Source organism: Phoxinus phoxinus (assembly GCF_949152265.1).
Source record: "Phoxinus phoxinus genome assembly, chromosome: 11".
Classification (NCBI taxonomy): Eukaryota; Metazoa; Chordata; class Actinopteri; order Cypriniformes; family Leuciscidae; genus Phoxinus; species Phoxinus phoxinus.
Genome location: NC_136886.1, coordinates 25,346,132 through 25,373,953, shown reverse-complemented (window position 1 = coordinate 25,373,953; position 27,822 = coordinate 25,346,132). Strand labels below are relative to the sequence as shown.

The 27,822-nt window shown below is 40.1% G+C and overlaps 1 protein-coding gene across 1 annotated transcript; it reads right to left on the bottom strand.

Moving 5' to 3' along the window:
- Window positions 1-392: 392 nt before the first annotated feature.
- Window positions 393-26,895, bottom strand: igfbp2a (insulin-like growth factor binding protein 2a). The gene is made up of 4 exons (XM_079627723.1): window positions 26,326-26,895; window positions 3,383-3,552; window positions 2,087-2,227; window positions 393-1,598 (listed from the first exon to the last, which is right to left on the bottom strand). The coding sequence occupies exons 1-4, from the start codon at window positions 26,684-26,686 to the stop codon at window positions 1,440-1,442; spliced, it is 831 nt and encodes a 276-aa protein (XP_079483849.1). The 5' UTR covers window positions 26,687-26,895; the 3' UTR covers window positions 393-1,439.
- Between the last annotated feature and the right edge of the window lie 927 nt (window positions 26,896-27,822).

Below are 27,822 nucleotides of genomic sequence, written 5' to 3'. Positions count from 1 at the left end.
TCTATAATGCCTGATGAGTTTGGAGAAAACCTGACAAGAGATCAGAGATGAGTTTGGAGAAAACCTGACAAGAGATCAGAGACCTCCATACAGAATCTCTCCAAATCCTTCAGATTCCCAGATCAAGGTTGGTGCTTCTTCTCTTCAGTTCACCTCACTCATTTTTTATAGTGTTCAGGTCAGGGAACTGGGACGGCCATATAGCAGAAGCTTAATTTTGTGCTCAGTGACACTATTTTGTGTTGATTTCTAGCAAAGGCAGGCAGGTTTTTATCTGTTGGTATTTGATAAAATCCATGATTCCATGTGCCTTAACAAGATGTCCAGAACCTCCAGCAAAACAAAAAAGGCCCACAATATATAAAAAAAACAGCAGTATACTTAACCATGGGCATCTGACCATAGAACCAGGTAACATTTGAAGTTCCAGTCGTGTCTGACAAATGAATATGCTGGAGATTGTTTTGGAATGAGTGAGGAGGATTGTTCTTGAAACCATCCCAAACCACTTGTGGTGATGTAGTAGGTGCTGTTTGATAAATAGTTTTTAGGCTTTCTGAACCCAAGACTCAACGGATCTCTGCAATTCTCCATCTGTGATCCTTAGAGAGTCTTTGGCCACTCGAACTATCCTCCTCACTGTGAATTAGGACGATAAAGACACACTTCCTCTTCCAGGCAGATTTGTAACATCTTTAGTTGATTGGAACTTCTTAACTATTGCCCTGATGGTGGAAATAGGAATGTTCAATGCTTTAGCTATTTTCTTATAGCCTCTATCTATTTTACGAAGCTCAACAATCTTTTGCTGCACATCAGAACTATGTTCTTTGCTTTTACCTGTTGTGATGGATGGTTAAGAGAATTTGTTTTGTTTTTTTGTGTTTGCTCATATTTATGTGGAACAAGAAGTTATGGCTGGACAATTTCTTGTTTTTAGTCACCCTGGTGTGCTAAAAAATTAATGGGAATATACTTCAGAGATATTTTACTCATAAAACATTCTGGGGTGCCAATAATTGTGGCCAATGTGTTTTGGAGAAAAACATCTATTTCATAATGTGATTTTCCCCCCTCTTTCAATTCTTTCACATTTTTTGAATTAAAGAACAAATGGGTAAACAATGCAGATTTATTTTTACAGCCATCTTTGATCATATTTACCAAGGGTGTCAATAATTCTGACCACAACTGTATGTCATAACTTGGATTTAATTTAAGTACTATCAGTTCAGTTATACTTCAACTGTAACAATATGTTTAACTGTAACATATTTCAAACCATCTCAAATCTACAAGCGCAAAAAAATGCATAAACACACATGGTATATCTGTAGCTTGTTTAGAGAGTGTGAAACACTGACTCTTTTGGGGGCATGATTGTGGGTTTGTAGGCTTGAAGGTCAAGATGGGAAGGGATGGGAAGGTTCAGGATATTTTTAGTTTTGAGGGTCCACAGAGGGATCCATCTCTAGGCCATCGAGGTACTGGCTGCAGTTGGGATCACCCCTTATCAGTGGAGAGGTGGGAATGGGTCTTCCTGTGTGTGGATTCACACACCAGCACTCACCACGATGCCCATTCACTGACATCTTACACTGAAACACACAAAAAAGTCCAAATAAGTTTTTAGAATAAAAATTAACCAGAGACTTTAAGCTCAATTGCCAGCATTTGAGGCAAATGACAGGATTGACAGGATTGGCACACCGTCAATTAAGGTGGGGCTGAATTAAGCCTGAAGATTATGAACATAAAAGTGAAGATGGGGAGGAGGAGGGATGCAAATGAACTGTCAGTGGAGTGAGGTAAACTGTGCTTGGTTGACAGGATTAGATAAACAACCTCCTCCTGAATTTATATGAATGTAGAATGAACATTTCTTTAAATTTATATTTATTTATAATTAATACCGGGCTTTAAAAGCTGTCTGCATGCACAATAATTATCAAATAATTAACACAATGCTTATTAAAATAGGTTTAGGTGGATTACAGCAAATCACATTTATTTCATGTCAAATACCCAGATCTACAAAAATGTGTGTTGCTTTGAACTTGATGCTGCTGGAAAGTGAATTAAATACCTGTTTCAGGTTGTACTGCCCCTTTTTGTCACAGTTGGGTATGTGCAGGGAATAGAGGTCCTCCAGGGGACCCCTGTTATCTCTGAAGGGTATTTTTGAGATTCTTTCCAGCACCTGGTCCAGCTCCTGCTGACACTGGCTCTAAAATATGTAAATAAATGTGTTTGAATTCGTGTCTTCAATTGAAGTATACAACAACAGCATTGTGTCTTAAATAGTTTCAAATATGTAGAAGATATGTTTGAATGATACCAGTACTTATAAAGTGTGACATTCAACACTTGTGTTAACAATGACTATAAGTTATGTATTAGGCCAAAATTCAATGGATATAACATAGTTGTTACGAATGATCCACTGGAGGCAAGCTGGTTGAGAACCCAAATGCAACTTTAATTCCAAAATCAAACATAAAACAGCGGCTCGGACCTCAGAACAAGAACCTGTACAAACATTAAATACTAGACAAAGACACAGGGCAAACATGAGGGCTTAAATACACAAGACTAACGACTAGACAAAGGACACCTGTGAACAATTAAACAATGAACCAACAACAACATGACACATCAGACAAGGGAACACATGGCAGGATCACATGACTAGAACAGGGGATCACATGATAGACAAGAACAAGAAACAAAACCCAAACCGTGACAATAGTAGTCAGGTTGCTATGTTTCTACAGTCATATTTAAGATTTATATTAAATTGACCCCAGACCTATTTTTTCCAGCCAATTATTTAATAACGTGGATGTAAGTAAATGTTAGCTATTCTCTAAATGAAATCTGTAATGCAAATACAGCATTAAAATCACTTCAACTTCCTAATGCTTTTGTGTCATTTGTGGATGTTTTAAGTTTATTAAAGGTAACAAGACCTGAAAATACAACCTGCAAAGCATCTATCTGTGTACTGAGCCTGAAAAAAGTTATTTGCACATGTTACTGTACATTTGAAGTCTGCAGATTGCTCAGATTCAGTCACTGTATTGTGGTCAAGTCCCTCAGCCAAGATAAATAAGCTCCAGAGACAATTATTAAGCATAAGTCAATTGGAACAACGTGTTTTGTCCGGGTTTGGAACAGCTATGGCAGATTTAGACTTTACCTACAGCTCACAACATTAGAATGCATAAATGAGTATTCCACTCGGAGAAAATATAAATATAGGCAAATATAAACTTCTCTCTGCAATTCCACAAGATCTAAGATACAGTGCCATTGAGACAACCTCTAGGAGAAGATCAAACATTTTGTATTGGTTTTGTTGTATTTGTTTTTTATCCTCTACCTGTTTGGCATGCGGCGTTTTAGGGTCCTCTACTTTGTGGAACTTCATCTTGGTCTTCAGCTGCTGGCGGTGTTGAAGGACAGCACTCTCTTTCCATGGACTGTCTTTGGTGGGTTTCCTTATGGGAGGAACCTCAGTCAGACCAATGTCCAAAGATTCCTGTACCTCGCCTGATGATAGGACACAAAAAATAATGAGAGTTAAAATTTGTCAAAAAATTTGTCTTTTAAAATCGATTAATATCCATATTGGTCTACACAAAATATGTTAGCAGCTATGCATCAGTATTCATATTTCACATGATGTACTAGTAGTATGACAGTGATATTACAACACCCAATTCAATATACCCCTTATAACAAAATAACATATGCACTATGCACAGGCAATTAGACAAACCCATTATATGAACACAACATGCAAAAATGTAAAGAATTTAGCATGTTTCGTTCATATTATGGGCTATTATGGGCCTCATTTGCTTGCCTGTAAATTGTATGGATCATCAATAAGGTGTACAGTAGGGATGAGACGATTACCGGTTTCACTATAAACCACGTTAAAATGTACTGACAGTTAGTATTATAGTTTAAAATGTAAATATCATTAAATTTTGATTATCGCAATTGTAATAACTCACTGTAAATCCTGTCCAGTCAGCAACAGTCTGACGCAGGCGCAGCGCGCAATGTTGGGTTTTTTTTTATTCGAGAAGGAATGGCGGAAGGCAGTGACCGTGCTCTGGAGATTTTTCAGCCTTTTAAGAAGACCAAATCTGAGGTGTGGTCATATTTTAGCTTTTACAAAAGTCCTGAGGGAAACTTAATCGAGGATGTTCACCCTGCCTGCAGAACATGCACAAAAAAGGTTTGTGCATGTTCTGCAAAAAAGCTGCAATAGGGGGAAACACTTCAAATCTGCCGAGTCGTCTTGTGTGACCATCACCCACTGTTGTATAGCGAACGCAAGGCAAGTTAACTTTGACCTCAATACCAAAACCTCGTCTGGGAAATAATTGGGCACAAAATGTTGTTTTGAGTTGAAATATTTTATCTCACTCACTTGAAATAAACGTGAAGCTTCCGCGAAGAAAAGCAGTGGTTTTGCAGTGGCTTTGAGCCAAAGACGAACGAACAAGTTCAAGTATGTATTCAGTGTACAATTATTACACCAATTATTATGGGGACATATTGAATTGAGATTAATGTTTTAAATCGTACCCATTTATAAATCCATTTTGTACAGCATACAAAACAATCGTCCAGACAAGATGATCACAACAATATTATCAAACTCTGTAAACAATAAATCAACTCTGATTTCATTTTCAATACAATCAAAAAAACGGAGACGCAAGATGGCAAGTTGTATTTGAATAAAACGAGAGAGCGCATCCGTTGTGATACATGGATGTCCGCTGTTTTTGTCCCGGTTTGGGTTTTGTTTCTTGTTCTTGTCATTGTCACGTTTCTGTCTCTTGTCATGTGATTACCTGTTTGTCATGTGATCCTGCCATGTGTCTTGTCATTGGTTAATCGTCTGATCATTGTTCACAGGTGTTCCTTGTCTTGTAATTAGTCTGTGTATTTAAGCCCTCATGTTTGCCCTGTGTCTTTGTCTAGTATTGAATGTTTCCTGTCATTGTTCTTGTTTCATGCCACACCATGCTTTTGTTTTATGTTTGATCTTGTTTTGGAAATAAATTTGCATTTGGGTTCACTACATCTTGCCTCCAATGGTAAATCTATGCAGAATACTAGACCAACATGGACCCAGCAATTTGTCTCTTCCGCCTCAGCCAAGGTGACCATCCAATTGAGGATTACGTGAGGGAATTCTGTGAGCTTTGCCATGGGGTGGATTTTGGTGATGGTGTCTTGAAGGACATGTTTCGCCATGGATTGGATGAGCGTCTGTACTACCTCATGCCTGCCAATACCCCTCACTATGGACTTTGCCCTTTTGTCGAGCGGCTCATCATTTACTGTGGGCTTTGCGAATGAGGAGCCCCGCAAGCCCACAATTTCCGCTCAGCCTGAGCTTCACGTCAGTCCTGCCGAGCCTGATCTTCACGTCAGTCCTGCCGAGCCTGATCTTCACGTCAGTCCTGCCGAGCCTGATCTTCACGTCAGTCTGCCGAGCCTGATCTTCACGTCAGTCCTGCCGAGTCTGAGCTTCACGTCATGCCTGCCGAGCCGGAGACTGTTCAGGTCATGCCTGCCGAGCCGGAGATTGTTCATGTCATGCCTGCCGAGCCGGAGACTGTTCACGTCATGCCTGCCGAGCCAGAGACTGTTCACGCCAGGTCAGCCGTGCCTGTGTCTTCAGACAAGATGGCCGCTGCACCTGAGTCAGTTTTGGAAAAGACAGCAATTATCAGAGTCGCCAAGGCGATTTGTCATGTGATCCTGCCATGTGTCTTGTCATTGGTTAATCATCTGATCATTGTTCATAGGTGTTCGTTGTCTTGTAATTAGTCTGTGTATTTAAGCTCTCATATTTGCCCTGTGTCTTTGTCTAGTATTGAATATTTCCTGTTTCCTGTTCTTGTTTCTAGTTTTATGCCACGCCATGCTTTTGTTTTATGTTTGATCTTGTTTTGAAAATAAAGTTGCATTTGGGTTCACTGCATCCTGCCTCCAGTTGTAAATCGTTATAGTGTTATAATGCGTTGCTATTGACGACGGTCATTATAAGAAAGGAAATGTCACAGAATAGAATCTTGCTTAAAGGAACAAGATGTATAGATAAGTCCACACATACCCTTTTCATCTCCGTGCGTGCCATAACTCTGTCTGACGCACCCACCGCTAGCCTAACTTAGCACAAAGACTGGAAGAAAATGGATCCAGCTAGCATACTGCTCCCAATAAGTGACAAAATAACGCCAACATTTTTCTATTTACATGTTGTGATTTGTATAGTCACAGCGTGCTAAGGTAGGCTAGGGGTGGGTGCGTCAGACAGAGTTATGGCACGCACGGAGATGAAAAGGGTATGTACGGACTTATCTAACTCTGGGGGATATGGTGAATAAGCAAAAGTCCCAAAAAGTTGGCGTGTTCCTTTAACAAAGTGCATAGAGCTGCTTGTTTTATTTGTTGTTTGTTGATTTTCAAATATAAAACTTGTTGAAATGTTTTCAGTGTGAGCATCAGTTTTTTGTTGTTACAGCGAGCAGACCTACAGTAGGCGAGGCAGCTCGCGCGCCTATTGGCTGCTCTGCGGCAACTTGCTGCAACCTATTGGCAAGCTGCCTGTGACGTAAGCACCAATGAACCGGTGGAATCCCCTCGTGCATCGCACCCTGAGTCTCCCGCCTCGCTCACGGATGGCCAGTGCCCGGCTTCCACCACTGCTCCCATCGTGCTCGACGAGTTCGACAGGGACAACGCGGAAGAGGACAGCAGCTCGATGGCGGTGCTTCAGATTTACCAGGCCAATCTTCTCCCTTCTATGGATGAGGCGGGCCCGGATCCGGAAAGCTTCACGGATCTGAGAAGCGCCACGGACTTAGCTCTGCGAGCAACTAAGTCCGCCGCTCAAGCCATCGGGAGGAACATGGCGTCTCTCACCGTCACCGAGAGACACTTGCGACAGGCCGCTATAAGAAGCAGCCGCCTGGCCGGAACACCGCGCCGCCGCCTCCGCCGCCAGCTTCACAGCGCCGTAAGCCGAGAGACTCACACCAGCGCTCGCGCTCTTCGAGCCGCCGCAGGCCGCCTCCCAACCGGGGACCCCGACCGAAGACTGCGCTGAACCCTGAGCCTCCCAAGTCTTCCTGACTTTAGGAAAACACCGATGGGTAAGTCCCGCTGTGGCCGGACCACCATCGAAGACAGCACGCTTCGCTCTCGCAGTTCCCACAGCAGAGGTGACTGGAAGAGTGTATTTCACAGCCAACGAGCCCGTTTCACGGCGACCCAGATATATCTCAAAAAGACCCACCCTTTTGAACCACTACAATCTGTGGGACTAAAGTATCTCTCACATTTAAAATCACTTTCCTGATGGCTCTCGCCTCAGTCAAATGGGTGGGTGACCTACACGCGCTCTCTGTGAGTGCGACGTGCCTTGAGTTTGGGCCTAATGACTCCAAAGTCATCCTCAAACCAAGACATGGTTATGCCGCCAAGTTATTTCCCTGTCGGCTTTCCCTGGGTCTGACAGTGAGACTGATGTGAATCTTCTCTGCCCGGTCAGGGCGCTGAGAGTTTACGTTGAACGTTCTGCTGCCTTCAGACAGTCAGAACAGCTCTTCGTTTCTTTTGGTGGCCGCACTAAAGGGCTGGCTACCTCGAAACAGAGCCTTTCCAGGTGGATAGTTGATGCTATTGTGCATACATCCAAAGGCCTTCATTGCCCTTTTGGCATTAGAGTTCATTCCACCAGAGGCATGGCCTCTTCGTGGGCCTGGTCCAGGGGGGTCTCACTTCACATATTTGTATGGCGGCAGGCTGGGCCTCTCCGTCTACATTTATAAGGTTTTACAACCTAGAAGTTCCTGCCCTACAGGCTAGATTGTTGTCAGTCCAAACATGGTATCTGCAGTTCTGCCCGACTCGGTTCTGACCAGACTGCGTGTCATACCTTGGCATTCCTATACAGAGTGGACTGTGCTCAGTCCAGCTGTCATTCTACAGTTCAGGCCGGCTAAGGTCTACCGGCTAAGGTAAGCTAGCTTTCGCAACACAAGAGCACTCTTGTAAGAGAATGTCTCGGTTACTGACGTAACCTCAGTTCTCTCTAGAAGAGGGAACGAGTGTTGCGTAACCCTACCGTGCTTGTGCTGCGATCTGGTTTCGCTTCAGTTGATGAAAAACCAAAGAGCACCCTATCGGGATCTGGCTTATATAGGCATAAGCCACGCCAATTCGATAGTGTCGGTTTCAGTGAATATGATCAAAAAAATCTTGCAGACTTCAGCTTTGAGCATTATATAATGTTGATTGAAATACTGCGGCAAGTGCTGTATATAGAACGCAAGTGCTTAAAACATGCAGTTTGTATATATTTTTTCTTCTTTTGAGAGGTGTTCTAAATATTTGTGGCTTAAAACAGATGGGAAATTGACAGGCCTTTGCTGCAGCTGTATGAATGATTTTGCCCTCCAGGTTTCTGTGGCAGTAACCATTTTTTCCCCTCCTTACAATCAATGATTCCCTGGAGGTTTGCCATTTTTAAGGATCCAGGGTCAAATTTTCTTGTTCATTGTGACAACAAACTTTTGGCTTCACGTTACCCACAGCTTGAGTGACATTTCTCTATGTATGATTAATACATGACACGCACAGGCTAATACCGTTTGTACATGTAATTGTATGCAATGGCATATGCATATTACCACAAAATCTGTTCTGACAACTCTAAAATATAAATCAGTATTATATGTTTTATAAAGACATGGTTCGGAAGCTCTCTCCCTCTCCATCTAATAACTTCATAGAAATGGCCCTGGGTGACTCTTTTAAACTAGTAGTGGGTTAGTAATCAAGATGCGTAAGATGGTTAAGAAATAGGGGTGGTCGATATACCGGTAGACATGATTAACCGGTAGAAATGTCAACCAGTAGAGATTTTGGACTATCGTCTCTATTGCGGTTACGCTCATGTGACGTTGCTGTGCTGCGTGTCACAAAATCGTATCGTTTGCATGTGTTTTTAAGCATTGCGGTTTAAAAACAGGTGATTTTAAAGCTTTGAAACACAAATTGCAGCGAAAGAGAATTAATTTCAGTATATGCGCACACTCTCTGAGAGTGTATGAGATTTGTAGAACCATATATTTGCAAGTAAACATTCATTTATGTCTTAGGTGAACATTAACAAAACGAGTTCACTTAATGCATGAGTATATTGGATCTGTGCAGTAAAGTGACAGCATCTAAATGTCCCTGTTGTCGTTATTAATGTTAATCAAACAACACAAAAGAGAGAAAATCTCTCACTGCTGACTGAATCACTTTTGTAACTTTAATACGAATAAATGTAGATTTAATGTATACAGCATTGTTTTTTATATTTGATTACTTTATACATTTTATATAGTATTTCTAGCACTTGGAGTATATATATATATATATATATATATGAAACATTAGATATGGTCATATCGCCCACCCCTAGTAAGAAAGTAGGTCTACACACAAGAATGTTTTGGAGACAGAAACTAATGTGTTTGTGGAATAGAGTCTTGACAGTTAAATTGAAAATATTGAAAATATATGTACACTATAATGGGGGTTGGGGGGGGGGGGTATACTAGGTGTAATACACATATTACACCTATGTGTAATATTTAATGTCAATCAGTTGTAGGCATGTTTTTTTCTTATACAGTATATAAGCTTCAAGGACAAAAGAGTGTGAGCTCTGTTTTAGATCAGCCGTTTCTGTGAAGGATCCAGAAGAGGACATGCACAGTTCATCAATCTTTCCACGCAGGCACTCTGAAACACCACTGCGTGTTTCCTTCATTTTTGATCAAAATTTTATTCAGAATTGAGAACCCAAGAATCAAGAGTCAAGAATCAATATAAATCGAATCGTGAGACTCCGAAAAATTCCCACCCCTTCACAATAACATTAACTTACAAAAATAACCAATTCCTATAGAGTTTTAAAAGTCAGAGTTGTAAAGCTTCTTCTTGAAAATTCTTACCAAGGCACAAAATGCACGGGTAAAAATGTAGCACACCTCTGCAATAAATAGCAAGACTGAACAGCAGGTAATAACAAAAACACTCTTAACACTCTTAATTTTCCACTCGTCAACACTTCTTAAGACCTTGCTGCTTAACCTCAGTGGTGATCTCTTTGAAGCTAGTATCCCAGCAGGTTCTACAGAAGTGGAATGAAATTAGGGGTACAGTATGCAAGAGTACCACACCAAAGGTAAAGCATTTCTGCCTTTCCTGAGAAACTTCAGACAGAGTCTATTTTGGAATAAAGGGGGATAACCCCACCAAGCAAACGGCCACTAAAGTCCTGCACACAGTGTCCCTTCTTATCTAAACACAGAAGATTAGTGCACTCTCCCCTACTCTCGCAGAGGCTGCACATTTGAATGACTTAGCAAAATTGCCTACAAAGAACTGAACAAAACAGGGAGTATATACAGTATACACAGGAGCAAACAATGGAACTAAACAAGACATTGGTGTAACTAATCAGTAACCAAGGCAACTATCAAGAACACTAAACAAGTAATATGCATGCATTCGCATGATGTCACCGTTTTCACAAATTCACAAATTTGAGACCGAAAGCTAATGCACTAACAAATTAGACATAATTGTAAAGTGGGTAACACGTTAGATTACAGCCCGGAAAGTACTGCGTAATTAAAGTGATTATAAAGTATAACTTTCATTAATTATAGTGTACCTATAAAGTACTTACATGTAAGTAAAAGGGAACAATATGTAATAGTTTGGAGAATAAAGGGGTAACATCCAGGAGAATTAACAAATTATTTATACTGTAAGTATTATAGAACTAAGGGGTACTTATTCTACTATTATGATACAACAATCTTACATTTGGGAGCAATTAAGCGAGAACCTTATTGTAATAATGTTTATTTATTTATTTATTACAGGGTACATATCTATGCATTTATACAGTAATCTTTAAATATTGGGAAAAGATACTCTTGTTTCATGTAGTGGTGCTTGTTACCCTCTTGTTCCATGTTACAGGGTAAGTACAATAAAAATACATACACAATCTTATATCACTGACTCGGAAACCTTTATTTGAAAAACATCTTAATTTTATAAAAGATTTATTTTTCGTTTAAAAGTGCTATTTTTAATCAACAATTCTTTTCAAATGCTTAAGTCTTGACAGAAAGTAGCACGTTTTCTCCTCTTTATTCCCCAAACTTTACATATTGTTCCCTTATTCTTACATGCAAATATTTTATTGGTACACTATAATTACCAAAAGTTAAGCTGTAAATTCGTCTTAATAACGCAGTACTTTCCGGGCTGTAATCTAAATTGTTACTGTAAAGTGTTACCCTGGCCTATACACTGTATTTTTTAAAATCGATTTGCACACCAGTTGTATACTAATGTTTTATTTTTTCATGCTCAACTGAGCCATCTTCTCTTTTTACCATACATAGAAACCAGGAACCATTTTTGTATCACACTGAATTTTAGAATCTTACTTTGGTTAGTCATACCAAGAACAGCTTTATGTTCCAAGTCTTATCTTCATGTTTTCCATGTATTTGTGTTCACAAGCCACCATTAATAAGCTGCACTGGACTTTTTGGATGTCTTCACAAGTTCATTCAGTGGAAAGTGGAAGGAACTTTTTTTAATCTGCAGATGTTTTCCAAGTCCTTCAGGAAATAAATAGGGGGAGGGACGCATACACAAAGGATGGCAATTCTTAAAATAATCCACATGGAGGGCCAATCATCACTGTCAAGCAGGAAACAAATGAATGCAAAACGAATGTGATTCATTTTTTACAAGCAGGGGGCAGAGTGTTTTTATTAAGTTGTTTCCATTACCTATATCATGAGGATATAACTGCATGGATGCTCAAAATGCATGCTGGTTTGAATGGGTAAAAAACTTAAAGTGCTGGAAGGGATGCCAATTTGTTGGCATAGGGTCATGCCAACAAGCCTAATCACAACCATCTTATCTGGCATCATCCAGTGCAAACTCTACACTGGAACTCTGGCATGGTAGTCAGCACTGATGGTACATGGGAACTACACGCTCCTTGCCTTAATAAAAAAATTATCCTCTACATCTGTTTGGGATCAATCATTTCTGTTTAAGTATCCACTGAAAGGATGGGAGTGAAAACTATAAGATAGAGATCTGCACCACTGCTTCAACACTAATTCAATATCCTATGTGTTTTACCAGGCATTTAGAAGAAAAGTATATATTTTGATTGTTTAGGTCCTCATCAGTAAGCAGATTGGGCAGGTTTATACATAAGGGTCATAGCACAAAAGTGTCCTGCCAATTTAATTATTCATATGGATTCGCAATGAAAGTGGATAAGGGCTGATGAAAAGTTGATGTGCTTTAGGAAAAGTGGGACATTATTAATGATATATAATAATGGATCTGATAATATGGATATGATCCTGTGTTTACCCAGGTTAGTTTTGCATTTATATTATATTTATTAGTTTTATTTTTCAGGTAACTTTGATTTAAGTCTTTGTTTTGTGGATACTGATCTATTTAATTTTGTTTATTTTAGTGTTAATAATACAGTTTAGTATGAACAGAACACATAACAAACAGCTGAAAATAATAAAATAAAATAAATTTAAGCACACTTTTCTTGTAAGCAAGTGTAAACAATTGAATACTTGCATAGTTTACTTAGATTCAGCATATTTGTGCATAATAACAATAGGATTTGAAATTAGTTGCCATTTTCCCTTTTTAGCACAATCATTAAATTAACTGATGCAACACTTGGAGTGATGAATTTGGGGTCAAGAGCAGCAGCATTAAAAGGTTTAAATGTTGTTGAATATCAAAGTTAAGTTTCTTATATTGATTATATGTTTGTCATCCAAACCTCAAATCTTTGGAAACACAGGGTTAAAGTCAGCTACTTCTAGCACAGGCTTCATTATAGATGGTACTCTTCTTTTCCAAACCTTGGGTCATGAATAATTTTGTACTCCTTGCTGTGCTCTAAAATCACTTTCCTCTATTAGCTTTGTGTGGTTTTATCCCTTTAATTGTAACACCACAAATCATATAATTGGCTGTGATAATGCCTTTGCTTTTTCCATTTTCATAATTAAACTCAAAATAGTCCCACACAGGGCTGTGCTGTTTCCAACCAGCCATAATTTCCCTGTCTTCATTATCAGTATCCACTAACCTCACATGCATGACACGCAACATCACCATCTGAAGTTCTTCACCCACACAGGTCAGACTATTCCACTGTGATGAGTAAGAGCTTAATGATTGCAAAAACTGTAATGTTTGAATAATTATTAATTAATTTCAGTTTGTGTTTTAATAACTTCATTTAGTTGTATTCATTGACTTTGCTTAAAAACGTGCATGTAAACACACTAATAAATTGACACAGCTAGATTTGTGCCCCGAATTTGCTCAGCATGTAAATACATTAATCTGCATTCTGGTGGCTTATTGAGGTGTGCATGTGAAATGTAACAGCCGGAAAGCATCTTTACTGCAGATTTAAGCGCATCCAGACAGAGCAAGCATTTTGCTAAGCTTTCTTGACCCAAGAAATTGTAAAAATGTGTTCTCATCTTGTGCAGTCAAAGTACTGTAGAAGTATTTACTGCTTATTTATTTAACATCAAATCTCATGTGACAAATGGAATACTTAGAGTTAAATATACGAATTATTAGGTTTTGACGTCACTTGGTAAACATGGTTTACTTGCGTTACCAGGTTATTGGTTTGCATGTAAACCGGAATAACAGTTTAATTTAATTAGCTGATTTTGGGGGGTTATCAGCGTATTGGTATCTATATAAACATGTTCAATGATTAGCGACAAAGAGGTTTGCTTTACAGCATGGAGGCAAGACAGTACAAGCTTGACTAAAAGGTGTTAAGTGACTAACAAAGTTCACTGAGTAACCATAATCTGGGCCTTGGCCCTTGGGGTAACAATGTTGCCTTACATCCTCACCCCAGTCCAACATGTATGAACTATAACTACCATGAAAAATCCTGAAAAAACAAAAAACACCACCTCCACAAATTCCAAAGAGGTCCTTAAACCATTGCGTGCTCCCACCCCAAAGTGCACTCGCCTCAACATTTCTCACATTGTTGGTGTTATCTCCAAGCTGCTGCGGGGAGCTAGAGAGTTTATTCTGGACATAGACACAGTAAGATTCTTGGCATTTGAGTTGCTGAGTAGCCCTGGGGGGGTGGCAGCCATACCCGCTCTTGCAGAAAACTGGGGGATTAGTTTGCTCTATTTTAGTCCAACGGATACCGCTTTTCCACAGCCCTGTAGGAACAGCTCATAAGCAGTCCGTTTATTTTTGAGTCCCTCTGCCAGGTGCTGAGGGCTTTGTGAGGCCTATTTTTTCGGGTCACTGCAAATGGGAAGAGGGTCACCAGCCATTTCCCTCTTGATGAAGATGAGACCAATATATAAGGACCTACTTGCTCTTTTCTGTCAGCACTCTCAGTGCTTTCCATTGTGGCCAAAACTCTACAAAGGGGGTTTTCCATGGCCCATTTTTAACTTAAAATTCTCCCAACCCCACCACTCAACTCCCAACCATGTCATATAATTAAGCTATACACTTTAAGATCTTACGAGCAAAAAACAAACATTCTTAAGAATAACAAACAATTTCCTTATTTACTAATTGTTTTTAAGCATGATGCGGTGCAATGAGTGCAACATTTTAAAGTTAACAGTATATTAACTAATGCAAACAAGTGTACCAGAGTGTTAGCGACAGCTGGATCATTACGCTGACTGCGTCCGAAAGCTGAAAACAATTTTCTTCCGCAGGCAGCATTCGGAGGTAGGAAGGCAATAAGCCACGTCTGCATCTAATGATCGTGTCACAGCCTGCCTACTGCTATACTATTGATTTTTGAAGGCAGCATAGATGTACCCTTCGCTGTCTATCATATCCCATTATCCTGTGTATTTGAGTCTTTAACAGTTGAGCTATAAAACAAAAACAAAGTAGTCTGAAAGTTGCTTTTGGTGGTCAGTTTGTGTGTAAATGTACGTTTTGATCAATGTTTTGAACTTTTGATGATAAATTAGCACTGCAGTAATTTAATATTTGCTTAGTTATCCCCAAAGCTCTCTGTATTTTGTTGTAGAATCTAGATCATTAAACCTTTATGATCAGAAACCTGTTTGAAATCAGTTTTGTGAGGTACCTTCATTAGCTTTTGGATTTTTCAGCCTTTTGAGTTTACCTTTATGGCCAGGCCACCCTTGCATCCATTGTTTATCCCTTGTGCTTCCCCCTAGTCCAAGCTTTCATTCAACATTAGACGTGTTTCTAATGTCAGGCCAAAAGGGAGAGTGCTAGTGCGTGCGTGGGCCTCCTTGGGGCCAATGGCCAGGGGTTTTTGGCCCGCCGAATACCTTGGTCCAAAGCGAGCCAACTGGGTCTTGGACAAGTGGTCATGAACAAAAGCAGAGTTTACCTGAGTCAGGAGAGGGTCAACACCGCTGCTCATGTCCCATGTTTACATATCAGGCTATCAGCTAACCTCAACATTTAAGACATTTAAAAAAATGTTCAGCTCAAAACTCACTTTCAGACATCAGCGAGTGTCTGAAATAACTTCTGATTGCAAGCGTTGCCAAATGCTACTTAGTATGCTAACAATTGCCATAATAAATACATATATGCTTATGGAAAATACCAGAGACTGATTGAAGAACTTGAAGACAAACCATATGCTTTAATGATATGATTTCAGATTATAACCTAGATGTGCTGTGTTTGACAGAAACCTGGCTAAAACCAAACGATTACATTGCTTTAAATGAGTCAACCTCACAAGATTACGGTTATAAACATGAACCTCGTCTGAAACGCAAAGGAGGAGGTGTTGCTGTAATTTATAGTAATATTTTCAAAACCACTAAGAAATCTAGTTTTAAATATACTTTTTTTGAAGTGTTGGTGCTTAATGTAAAAATATATAGTGTAAACGATAAATCACGTTTGAGAATTCTGCTGGCTACTGTATACAGACCATACAGACTTTATCAAAGAATTTGTGGACATTCTATCAGAATTAGTATTGGCTGCAGATAAAGTCCTAATTGTTGGTGATTTTAATATACACATAGATAATGAAAAAGATGCATTGGGATTGGCATTTAAAGACATTATAAACTCAATTGGAGTTAGACAACACATGTCAGGACCTACTCATTGTCGTAATCATACTCTAGATCTAATACTATCACATGGAATAGATGTTGATGCCGTTGAAATTCTGCAGCAGAGCGATGACATCTCAGATCATTATCTAGTCTCATGTAAATTACATTTAGCCAAGGCTGCAAAGCCGACTCCGTGTTATAAATATGTTAGACCTATCACTTCTGCCACTAAAGATTGCTTTATCAATATCTTCCTAATCAGTTTCATCATCTCAGCATCCCAGATAGCTTAGAAGAACTTGATATTGCAACAGAAACTTTTAACTATCTCTTTTCCAGCACTTTAGACACACTTGCTCCGTTGCGCTTAAAGAAGATTAAAGAAAATAGTCCAACAGCGTGGCACAACGAGCACACTCAGGCCCGTAAGAGCGCAGCCAGAAAAATGGAGCGCAACTGGAAGAAAACAAAACTAGAGGTATTTCGGATTTTATGGAAGGAGAGCTCTGCTTATTTTTCAACCCTATTAGAAGAAAATAAACATAATCCCAGGCATTTATTTGAAACAGTGGCTAAAGTGATGAAAAAGATAGCTTCAAGCCCAGAAGTTTCCAAGCAACACAGCAGTAATTACTTTATGAACTTCTTCACTTATAAGATCGATAATATCAGGGACAAAATTATAACTATGCAACCGTCTACTACCGTATCGCATCAGGGAGTGCATTGTAGTCTTGTAGATCTTTTCCTATATAGCACCAAAACTTTGGAACAGTCTTCCTGCCATTGTCCGGGAAGCAGACACACTCTGTCAGTTCAAAGCTAGATTAAAGACACATCTCTTTGACCTAGCATTCACATAATACATTACAGACTTCTATAATTCAATGTTAGGCTGCATAGATTAGGTCAGCCGGAACTGGGAACACTTCCCTTAAATCCTGATGTACTCGTTACATCATAAGAAGAATGGCATCTACTCTAATTTTAGTGTCTTTGTTTATCCCGAGGTTTTCCCGTAGTCTGCCGGATCCAGGCCGTATCCAGATCTGACGAAGGACCTTCGCCTGGACCCGATTACAACGCAGTGCTGAAGTGCCAACTAGTCTCTCCCTATGGAGGATCCCTTTACCACTCTACAAATAAAGCATTGTGGGGAATTTCGGCTCGCGTACCTACCCCAAAGTGATAAAATAAAATTATGTATCAAAATTTAAGACAAGTAGATTGTCTAGGCATTGTTTGCAGGGAATTACAAACCTGTGCATATATATTCAAACGCATATAACTATAGAATTAATTCTTGATGCGCACGTGAGCGCCATCAGCTTTTCTCACAGGTTCGCGTTTAAAGTCTGTTTAGAGAAAAACGGTGTCGTCTTAGCGGCCCCTAATTTAATAACAAATGATCACTTCGACGGAAGTGAATCAATCAAAACTAACTTTAGCTGGAAAATAACATTATTCAAGAACCGCTATAAAGCCAAAACAATCTGTTACCTTAAATTATACGTTTATCTCTGTAAAGCTGCTTTGAAACAATCTGCATTGTGAAAAGCGCTATATAAATGAAGATGACTTGACTTCGGATAACTCATAAAACTGTTGTTTTCTGTCCGTGAGCTCCTTCTGCTGCTATTATTACTGTCACTGTAATTTTTTTTAATCATAAATCATTGGTCAAATATTGATGCTGGAATCTTTAAGTAAAGACCAAACGTCATGGTCAGCTAGCGCCATGCTGGTGAAATTCTGGGGTTGTATGACATTTTCTATGGAGGCGTGTTAAGGGTGGGTTTTAGGGTAGCGCCTCTGGGCTACTGGCCACACAGTGGGAACACAGCTTGATTTTGGCCTTGAGGTCCGAGGCTATTGACCTCATTTAATTTTGCCACATTTAACTTTGTTGGACTTTCACAAACAATGTTGGAATGTCAAAGTATAATTTTTTTTCCCCATATTTGTTTACTATGCATTGATCACTTGTTTATTTATTAAGAATATAGCCTGTTTTTCATTCAATAAATCCTTTAAAATGTGATTTTAAGCTTGTTTGTATTATTATTACTGTTATTATTAATAATAATACTAATAATTTTGCATGCAGCTGCCACACAAATATAATTTGATTGCAATTACAATATTTTATGATTTTATTTATTGATTTATTGCAAAACTGTGCGGCCCTTTCATATATCTCTATCCATGATACTGATCCATAATAAGGATGATTAGATGAGGGATGGATGTATGGATATGAGGGTATGGATATGAGGATATTGTTAGCCCAGGCTCGCACTGGCCCAACATAGAAAAAACTGCTAAAGTCACTTTACTTGGAAGAGGGCTAAGGAGCTGCTTTTCCAGGCTTAATAAGGGCTGCACACCCAGGTACATTTGTGTGCAAAAGGTTATGGCTCTCTTCCAAAAACTAAAGGGTGCCAGCTTGGCAATGCAGTTTTTTTGGTCTTATTGGTAAGGTCCTCGTTTTGGTGGTGGTGCGACTGCAATCCCTCCACTTGGTTCACCTGGTATCTTAGGTCTCCTGCATCATATCTATTTGTCTCAGTCCCATTTCTCCCATTGTCATACGTTTTTTTTCGGTTACTGAGTTGGGTGTGTACGTCACCAAAATCTAACTTTATATTACCTTAACCTTATATTCACTGTCTTGTTGGCTAAAACATAGCACCATTTTGAAACATATCAGCAACTCCTAGCAACTGTTAGCTAGGCTTAAAATATTTCTTACACAGCGGGGTTAGTTGTAGCACAATGTTAAAACTAAGCCGCCAAGTGTACAACGATAATGAAAAGAAAACAGGGAGCCACACAACTTTTCAGGTTTGAGTATTAATTTATATAGGCTATTTATTTTGCCACATTTAACTTTGTTGATTTTTTTATAAGCAATATACGTTTAATGCTTCAATGTTTATATGTATTATTTACTTATGATATAAATAATAAAGTCATTGAATTCAATTTAATATTTATTTCAAATAGTTAAATAAAATAGAAAAATAGTTCCAACAGATTTTGCTGTGGCACCGAAATTGGTACAGAGAACAGTAAAATGTTAATGGTATCGGTACCAACTACTGGAATTTGGGTATAGTGACATCCCTATTCCATACTGTTAAGACTGATCTCTGGGTTCCCTTTCGAGAGGTCTCTCATATTGCATAAGTCAATTTTTTTATGGGAAAATTACTTTTCTCGAGAATACGGAAGCAATTTTTTCAAAACGCAGTGTAGCTGCACAGCAGACACATATGAGCGCGAGCGCAAACCTATGGCGAGGCGGCTTAGACGCAGGAACCAAACAGGGCACTTCGCGTCCTGACACGTCAGAGTTCGCCAGAATGGGCGTGGTCCATGACTATAAAGGGACCAGACCTCGCCTAGGAAATCCAGATTTTATCTCCTCAGCGAACTCACCACTTCGCTGACCTCCGGTATAGAACAAGCAGCTGCATCGCAGTTCTGAGGACGCCGGCTTCCTTCGCTAAATGCACAAGTGTGTTCGCCGCTGCATCACACTTTTTTCTAAAAGAGAAATTTCCAACGAGGCCTTGTTTCAAATGCCTTGCACCATCGATGGAGACCGTCACATCCTCTGCGCTTCCTGTCTGGGCCCTGACCACGCGGAAGCTGCACTCGCTGAGGGCGGCTGCCCTGAGTGTGACGAGATGGATCTCCCCACACTGAGGGCTCGACTGGCTGGTTTCACCAATGACGACCCCGTGCTTCACGCTCTTCCTCCCTTTGCTTGAGCCGCGCAGAAGAAGTGCCGCACACAAACGATGCCAGAGCAGTGGACACGAGCGATATTCGCACCCGCGGCTAGCTCTCTTTATGTTACAAGAGAGCTACCCCGGCCTCGCACCCCCGTTCTCGCGCGTCACGCAGAGCCCTCTTGAGCGCTCTGTGTGACCCAGACGGACAGTGTGAGTGAGTTTTCAAAACTGCGTCACTCACATCGGCGAAATTAAGAAAGAGTGTTTGAGTCCCGCCGAGGCCGGACCAACCTTCTTTCTCACACATTTCCCAGTCCCCCCTTTAATTCAGGTGGCTGGAAATGTCAATATTGCAGCAAACGAGTCTGTTATAAAACATAACAAACGCCGTTTCTACAGGTGCTACCTGTCCTGTGGCTCTGGTGGATTCAAAGGCTTTCGCGCCAGAGACCCGTGTTCGAATCCTGGCTCTGGCAGCAGGTGAAATTTATATGAACACTTTTAGTCCGTTTAATGCGTTTCATGCCTGAAATCCAGTCACGCTGAAACTGCATTCACTCACGGTCACAACGGCCACTACGCTCGCGGCCAGCTGCCTTACGTACAGTCCTGCTAATAGCCCCCCTCTGGAAGACCCAATTATGGTTCCCAGATGGGGCACAGATGCTAGAAACAGCCCCATGGCCGATACCGCTGAGGAAGAACCTCCTCACGCAGGCAAACGGGATGATTTGGCATCCCCGTCCTGACTTGTGGGCCCTCCACGTATGGCCCCTCAACGGGTACGCGGGTGCCTCCCGGATAGGGTGCTGAAAACCATCACTGAAGCAAGAGCACCTTCAACAAGGCGCCTCTATGCTCAGAAATGGACAGTATTTTCCGGCTGGTGCACTGCACGAGGCCTGGATCCCTACTCATGTGAAGTACCAAGTGTACTCGCCTTTTTATAAGAGCTCCTGGACGTGGGTCGTACCCCCTCCACGCTCAGAGTGTATGTGGTGGCCATAACAGCATCTCACACTCTTGTGGCCGGTAATCCACTAGGAAGAAACAACCTCGTCGTGCGCTTCCTTAAAGAGGCAAGGAGGCTAAACCCTCCTCGTCCCCCCTCTGTACCTATCTGGGACCTCTCCACGGTCCTGGAGGCCATGAAGGGTGCCCCATTTGAGCCGCTGAGGTCTGTAGACCTAAAGCACCTCTCGCTCAAAACCGCTCTCTCGTTGGCACTCGCGTCAGTCAAACGAGTGGGCGACTTGCAAGCGCTGTCAGTTAGCGCTTCCTGCCTTCCTGACTCCAGAGTCGTCCTTAAGAGGTTACGTTCCAATAGTGCTCTCGACTCCGTTCAGAGCGCAGGTTATTTCGCTGGTAGCTCTTTCCTCGCCAGACGACGAGAGAGACGCAAATTTACTATGCCTTGTCAGGGCTCTCAGAATCATGGGTTTGGTCAAGTGGAATACCTATTCAAGATATTTGTGAGGCGGCCAGCTGGGCCTCGCCATCCACATTTATAACGTTTTATAACTTGGAAGTGCCCGCTTTGCAAGCGAGGGTTCTTTCAGTATAACAGTGAAATGCATTCCCCCTTAGCCATAGGGCTCGACACATGTCTGGTTATGGCCAGTTGAACTAAGGTTCTTTTATACATTCCCTATATGAAGCCCGTTTTGACTGGCTTATATTAGGACTCATACTTTACTCTTCTTGAGTCTCAGGCAGCTGCCTTAGGCTATAGTAAGAGCGAAGTTAGCACGCACAACGTTTTGAAGGGGGTTCCCATAGCGTTAGCTAGCATTACGCAATACGAGAGACCTAGGGAACTACTCGGTTACTAACGTAAACTCAGTTCCCTGAGATGAGGGATCGAGTATTGCGTAACCCGCCGTGCTATTGTGCTGTGATCTGGGATCGCTTCAGTCGATTTAACCTGGATTTCCTTGGCGAGGTCTGGTCTCTTTATAGTAATGGACTACACCCATTCTGGCGGGTTCTGACGTGTCAGGGAGCGAAGTGCCCTGTTTGGTTCCTGCGTCTAAGCCGCCTCGCCATAGGTTTGTGCAGTTGCTGCAGCACAGCCAATGACCGCGCTCGCGCTCATATGTGTCTGCTGTGCAGCTACACTGCTTTTTGAAAAAAATTGCTTCAGTATTCTCGAGAAAAGGAGTTTTCCCATAGCGTAAGCTAGACTTACGCAATACGATAGACCTCTCGAAAGGGAACCTAGAGATCAGCTGAGTCTTAACAGTATGGAATAGGGATGTATAGGGTTGCGTAGATGTTGGAGCCCTACCAGGGTCTCACAGGGAAATACGGAGCAGTTGGTCAACCAAGAACCTTCTAACCTAAACAAGAAGGATAAGGACTCCTGAAGTCCAAAGAGACATACAGTATAGAGCAATGGCAGTCCACCTGCATGCTCCCAATCACGCTTCAAACTGTTTAGATTTCAAATGTCATGGAATAAAATATTGCGTAACTAGTCAAAATGTACTTTAATAGCACACTAATTACAATATTTTAAATGTGAGTTTCAAATGGCAATTTTAAATGGCATTCTGGTGCTAAATGCAGCTATGATTAACAGGAAGTGTAAGTTTTCCTCTCTTTCACCAGAAAACCTTCCGGCACAACAGGATTTGGAGAACACTTGTGTAGGGCTTCAAAGCACCAAGATCAAATATTCTCTGTGAATTTTCAACAAAAACAATGGATTCCTATGGACCTATTCACACTGGGCACTGACATTCACCCACAGACAGACAGACAGACCAAAGTTGTTGTTTGCATTATAGAGAGCTTTTGGTCACATTTCCCAAGTTATGCTGTATAATCCAGTATGTTGGTGCCACTAAAGTTATTTCAGCATATGATGTGGTCATGTGGAGATCCTGTACAGTTAATACAACCTTGCAGCAGTTTATGAATCTTTTGTACTACAGACATACATTTTACCTGATTTGAAAGTCTGCTAATATTTTGAATGTATTTAAATATGCCAGTCAGATATTATAGTATATGTTGTACTGTATACAACAGTGCTTATTTTCCCATCTCATAAAGAAAACGGTCCTTTTGATGTTTTCTCTCGCTGTTCTCTAATTCTTTCATCTTTTTTGATAATATGATAATTAAGGTAATGGGAAACTGTCCCATATTTTGGAACAAAACAAAAACTTGTTTGTGATGTTAAGTTTAGTTCAAGATGATTAAATCAATAGTTTTAGTTTTATTTGAGTCAAAAATAATAATAAAAGATTTTTATTATTTTATTACGTGTTTTTATAAAATGTAATTTGGTTGCCATTTGCTAAAGGGATTTTTACATGTGATGCTATTTTTGGAAATTATATTACACAGACATACAGTTTCATTATTAATATCATGATCGAAAGTGCAAAATCCATGGTTTCAGAACAGTCACCATGCAGAGTCAAAAGCAGACTGCTCTTTAAAGTCACCATGAAATCAAAATTCCTTTTTATGGAATATTGCACATAATTATTGTTTTTAAAAATGAATGAGCCATTGTAATCTTTTTACAATAACTTCCCCTAAGCCATTCCTCTTTCTCTTCTCTGATGATGTGTTATTCGGCGCGAGGCAAGATCACGGCAATAGCAAACCACAACGATCCAATGAACCTGTCAATTCTTAATAGACAAAATAATGTCCCAACATTTGTTCGTGCTTTTTCACTTGAATACGTCACATAGGGAAGAAAAGACAATTGCAACTTCCATTTTATACCAAGATTAAGATCATTAAAGGCAACCAATGGGCAACTTAAAAATAATCAGGTATTAGAAATATAAACACACACCTGAAGGCACTTTCATACAACTGGTTGTGAACTTACCAAAGTTTGAAAACCACTGATCTCTATTATTTCACAAGATTGAAATTAAATACACTGGGGGCCTTACATCCAAGCAACAAAAGTGCTGGAGCCCAAATCCCACCCTTTACTCAGATATACATCCATCCGCCCACCCAGGGCTTGACATTTACACCGCAAACCCGCCAAATGTGGGTGGATTTCAGCAGTGGCATGTAACAGTCACATCCACTAGCCACTCTGGCAGGTTGAATTTTATATTAAATTAAATGAATATATTTCAGACGGAAGCATGCCACTTTTTTACATGCATGCAGGTTATGTGTTTCTTCCAGTGTTTTCTGAGTGGCTCCGTTCATAGTAAATGCTGCAGCCAGACAAGTAATTGGCGATGCCACTTTGTGAAAAGGAAGACTACGTGCCCGCACACATACGCATTCAAACGTGCATGCCTATAGACTAAACACTTAATACGCATGTGCATGCCATCACCGTTTTCACAGATTCACGTTTTTGAAGTTTACACAGAGATGCTAACGGTATCGCTTTTAAAACCCGTTTTCAAAAACTTGCACTTTGAAAACCTACTTCAAAGTCTGCGTTCTTAGGACACCAAAACGTCATTGTAGTGTAAATGAACAGCCAGAATGCATTAAAAGTTTTCTGTTTTCAGTTCAAAACGGTGTTGTGTTAACCCCTAAATTAATAACTAATAATTTTTACAACAAAAATGAATCAATTAAAAACTTACTTAAGCTATAGACAATGACAACTGCTGTACAGCCAAAACACTCTTTGTGGCATACATTTCCTATTATCATATCACTGTAAAACTGATTTGAAACAATATGTAGGCTATAGTAAAAAAGCGCTATATAAATAAAGGTGACTTGACTATAGTATATGTATTTTAAGTCATTTTAAAGGCTATTGTTCATTAGGTCTATTTTTATTATCGCAAAACAATATAATTGATTACACGATTAATCGCAGAGATAATCGACTGATTACTCAATTACCAAAGTAATAGTTATTAACAGCCCTATAATAGTTAAAAACATTTTACATTTCACTATTTTGTGACTTTCAGTTGAATAAATTAATATTTTTCCAGTTATGTATTGCATCATTGAAGATTTATTTCAATAGTGTTAAATAAAGTCGCGTCTCGTGAGCTAAGTGAATCGCCACCCCCAATAAAGACATTTCTCAATAACAAAATTGTGGCCAGTGAAAATGCTGAATGGCTATAGCAACTTATGAAAACCACTAGCCACAGCTGCTGGTGAGCAAAAACGTTAATGGTTAATTTCTGCATCCACCACTAAGGGGTGCTATAATAATTTACGTTTTTGCTACTCCAAAATAACAATTGCTTTCCTTTCCTCTTCAAATGTTATATTATATTATATTATATTATATTATATTATATTATATTTGCCATTCTGAATTTTCTGGAACATCTACTAGGCCTACTGATGTGTTAGTCGAAATATAATAGGCCTACGTATCAGTCCTATCATCTCACCAAAAGTTAACAGAAGAATTCTGATTTGTCAAATCGATTCAGAAACCTCCTGTGGACACAAAGTCAAAACGTAACACTCACTCGAGCACGCCTGAATGTAATCATTCTGGATATTTATCTAACCTATGTAGGTTATGAGATTTTTTGGTGTGCCACCTATATTTTTACTGGACTCATCTGGCCATCTCATAAAAAAATATCCTCAAGGCGCGACTGCTTGTTCTGCGTCGAGACCCGTCCTCCTGTTCTGCTTGTTCAGACCCATCTTCTCTATCTCTCTCTTTCACACACACGCGCAAAAAACACACAATGATAAATGTACTGCAGGAAAGGGTCAAAGCGCAAAATCCGTCTTGCTATCTGTTGCATTCCATACTCCCCAGTCCCCAGTTCACCAGAAACTCCCCTTTCTTTCTTTCTTTCTTTCTTTCTTTCTTTCTTTCTTTCTTTCTTTCTTTCTTTCTTTCTTTTAGAGAGATAAAACACTTAAGAACACATTGCACTACAACAGGTGCATCAGGCTGTTAAAATGTGAAGAGTTCGAACCAATTAATCAAATATCGAAGACTGCTCTGACTATGTGCCACAGTAGCATACTACTGCTTACAGCAAAACAACAAATAAACAATAAAAACAACCTGCTTACAGTTTCTGTCACAAGTATATGCATATAAATAGTATTTTAGTAAAGATTAGCATTTTTTTCACAAATCTGTATAGGTTTTCATCAATTACTATAAGATTGTACACGAGAAAAGAAAAATAAATAAGCCCAAAGTCTATTTTAATGGGACATCTTTATCAGCCCATGATGTATTGTTCCAAGAAATCAGCTGATAGGCCTATAATTCATTATATTTATTTAGGCATATTTAACAAAAACAAAATAGGCAAATTATGAAAATCCCATATTCATAACTTTGTCACTGTATGTTATTGCAGCATATTATAGGCTAATTGTGCACCCATTAAATCACTTACCGCTGACTTCTCGAGGCTCTGCGCTTCCTGTGGGCTCAGTGTCTACTTTACGTCCACATCTCCCGAGCCCTTGAACCAGCTGCTCCAGGGGCAACTCCAAATCCGGCTTGGGATAACACCGCAGACCACTGGAGCATCTCGGTGTGTAAACGCCGCACATCTCGCCCTCTTGCCGGGCACACACCGGACAGCAGCCGCAGCCCGGCTCGCGCACAATCTCCGCGCACGGCTCCGTGATCATCGGGCAAGCCGCCTGGCGCTCTGCGGTGCAGCTCGGACAACGGAACACCATTTCTGATCCAGCGGCCCCGTGAAAAGTCACCAGTGCCAGCAGCAAGCTGCAACTCACGTAGAACAACATCGTGTGGACGATGTAGAAACCCTGCAAATGTGAGGACTAAACTTGTGCAGGTAAGAAGTGCACGCGGACAGGTGAAGGCTAACTGGGGCTGCTGCGCGGGCTCCTATCAGTGTTCATATGCCGCTGACATCATAGGAGATGACAGGCGGGCTGCAGCTTTGTCAAACAAATCCCCCAAAGGGCTACAGAGCCTTAATTGGGTCTGTATTATGTTAGGCCTATTCTGCCTCAGTTTTAAAACAGATATTTTAGAATACATATTTTTAATCGTAACGTTTTGATGCATGTTGTTTAGACTTTCATAACAGTTTTATTTAAACCTTAAATTGCAGCTGCAAGAAAGTCATGCTTAGCTCCAACAATTCCTGAGCTAAGCTAAACCAGCAGGGTCTTGATATACTGTATTAAACGGCTTAATTAAATGAAATTCTTGTTGAAAATTACCCTCAAGTGAATTCAAGTTATTAAAGTTCTTTATTTTCAACTGGGGGAGCCTATAGGCACACACAGCAAATGTGTGAAATATTATCTCCACTGTAGCCTAACAAAAAAACAAAACAATTCATGATTTATCACAACATTTTTATTTTGTCAAATCAACTTAGATTAGATAAATTGTGTGGTTAAGTTAGGCTAACTAGTTTATGTTGATTAAATCAAACGCCATCTTCAACTCAATTTTTTTAATTTCAATGAACTTACAATTAAGGCAGCATGTTACTTCCTTTTTTACGTCAAACCAACTATATTTTACAGTTACATAATATGTGCAATTACTGGTCATGTGTATCGTATAGACCTACATAATGTATGATGCAATGATTAAATTGTAATGATTAATAATGATTCATTTTTGAGTCCTTTCTAAAACATCTAAAGTGGAGAGAGGCAGTGGTCAGTGAAGTGTCCCTCACTGTCTGTTCGGTCTGGGCTGTAGTTTGCAGTAATGGCGTAGCAACATTGGTAAAAAATACATAAGTAAACTCATCCGTGTTGTAGTCATGTCTACAGTCTCTGTCTGCACATATTAAAATCCATTGGCATACAGTAAATATCAGTGCTTTCTTAGCCTACAAGCTGAATGTTGTTGCAATCTCTCAGTTGCCTATTGATTACAGGGGCCAGGAGTCGAGGTA

What these genes read in the sequence shown, in the direction of transcription:
- igfbp2a (XM_079627723.1), bottom strand. Translation starts at nt 26,686, where the DNA reads ATGTTGTTCTACGTGAGTTGCAGCTTGCTGCTGGCACTGGTGACTTTT. An exon ending in AAACGCCGCATGCCAAACAG is followed by an intron (nt 2,228 to 3,382) that starts GTAGAGGATAAA and finishes TACATATTTTAG; the next exon opens with AGCCAGTGTCAGCAGGAGCT. An exon ending in GGCAGTACAACCTGAAACAG is followed by an intron (nt 1,599 to 2,086) that starts GTATTTAATTCA and finishes TGTGTGTTTCAG; the next exon opens with TGTAAGATGTCAGTGAATGG.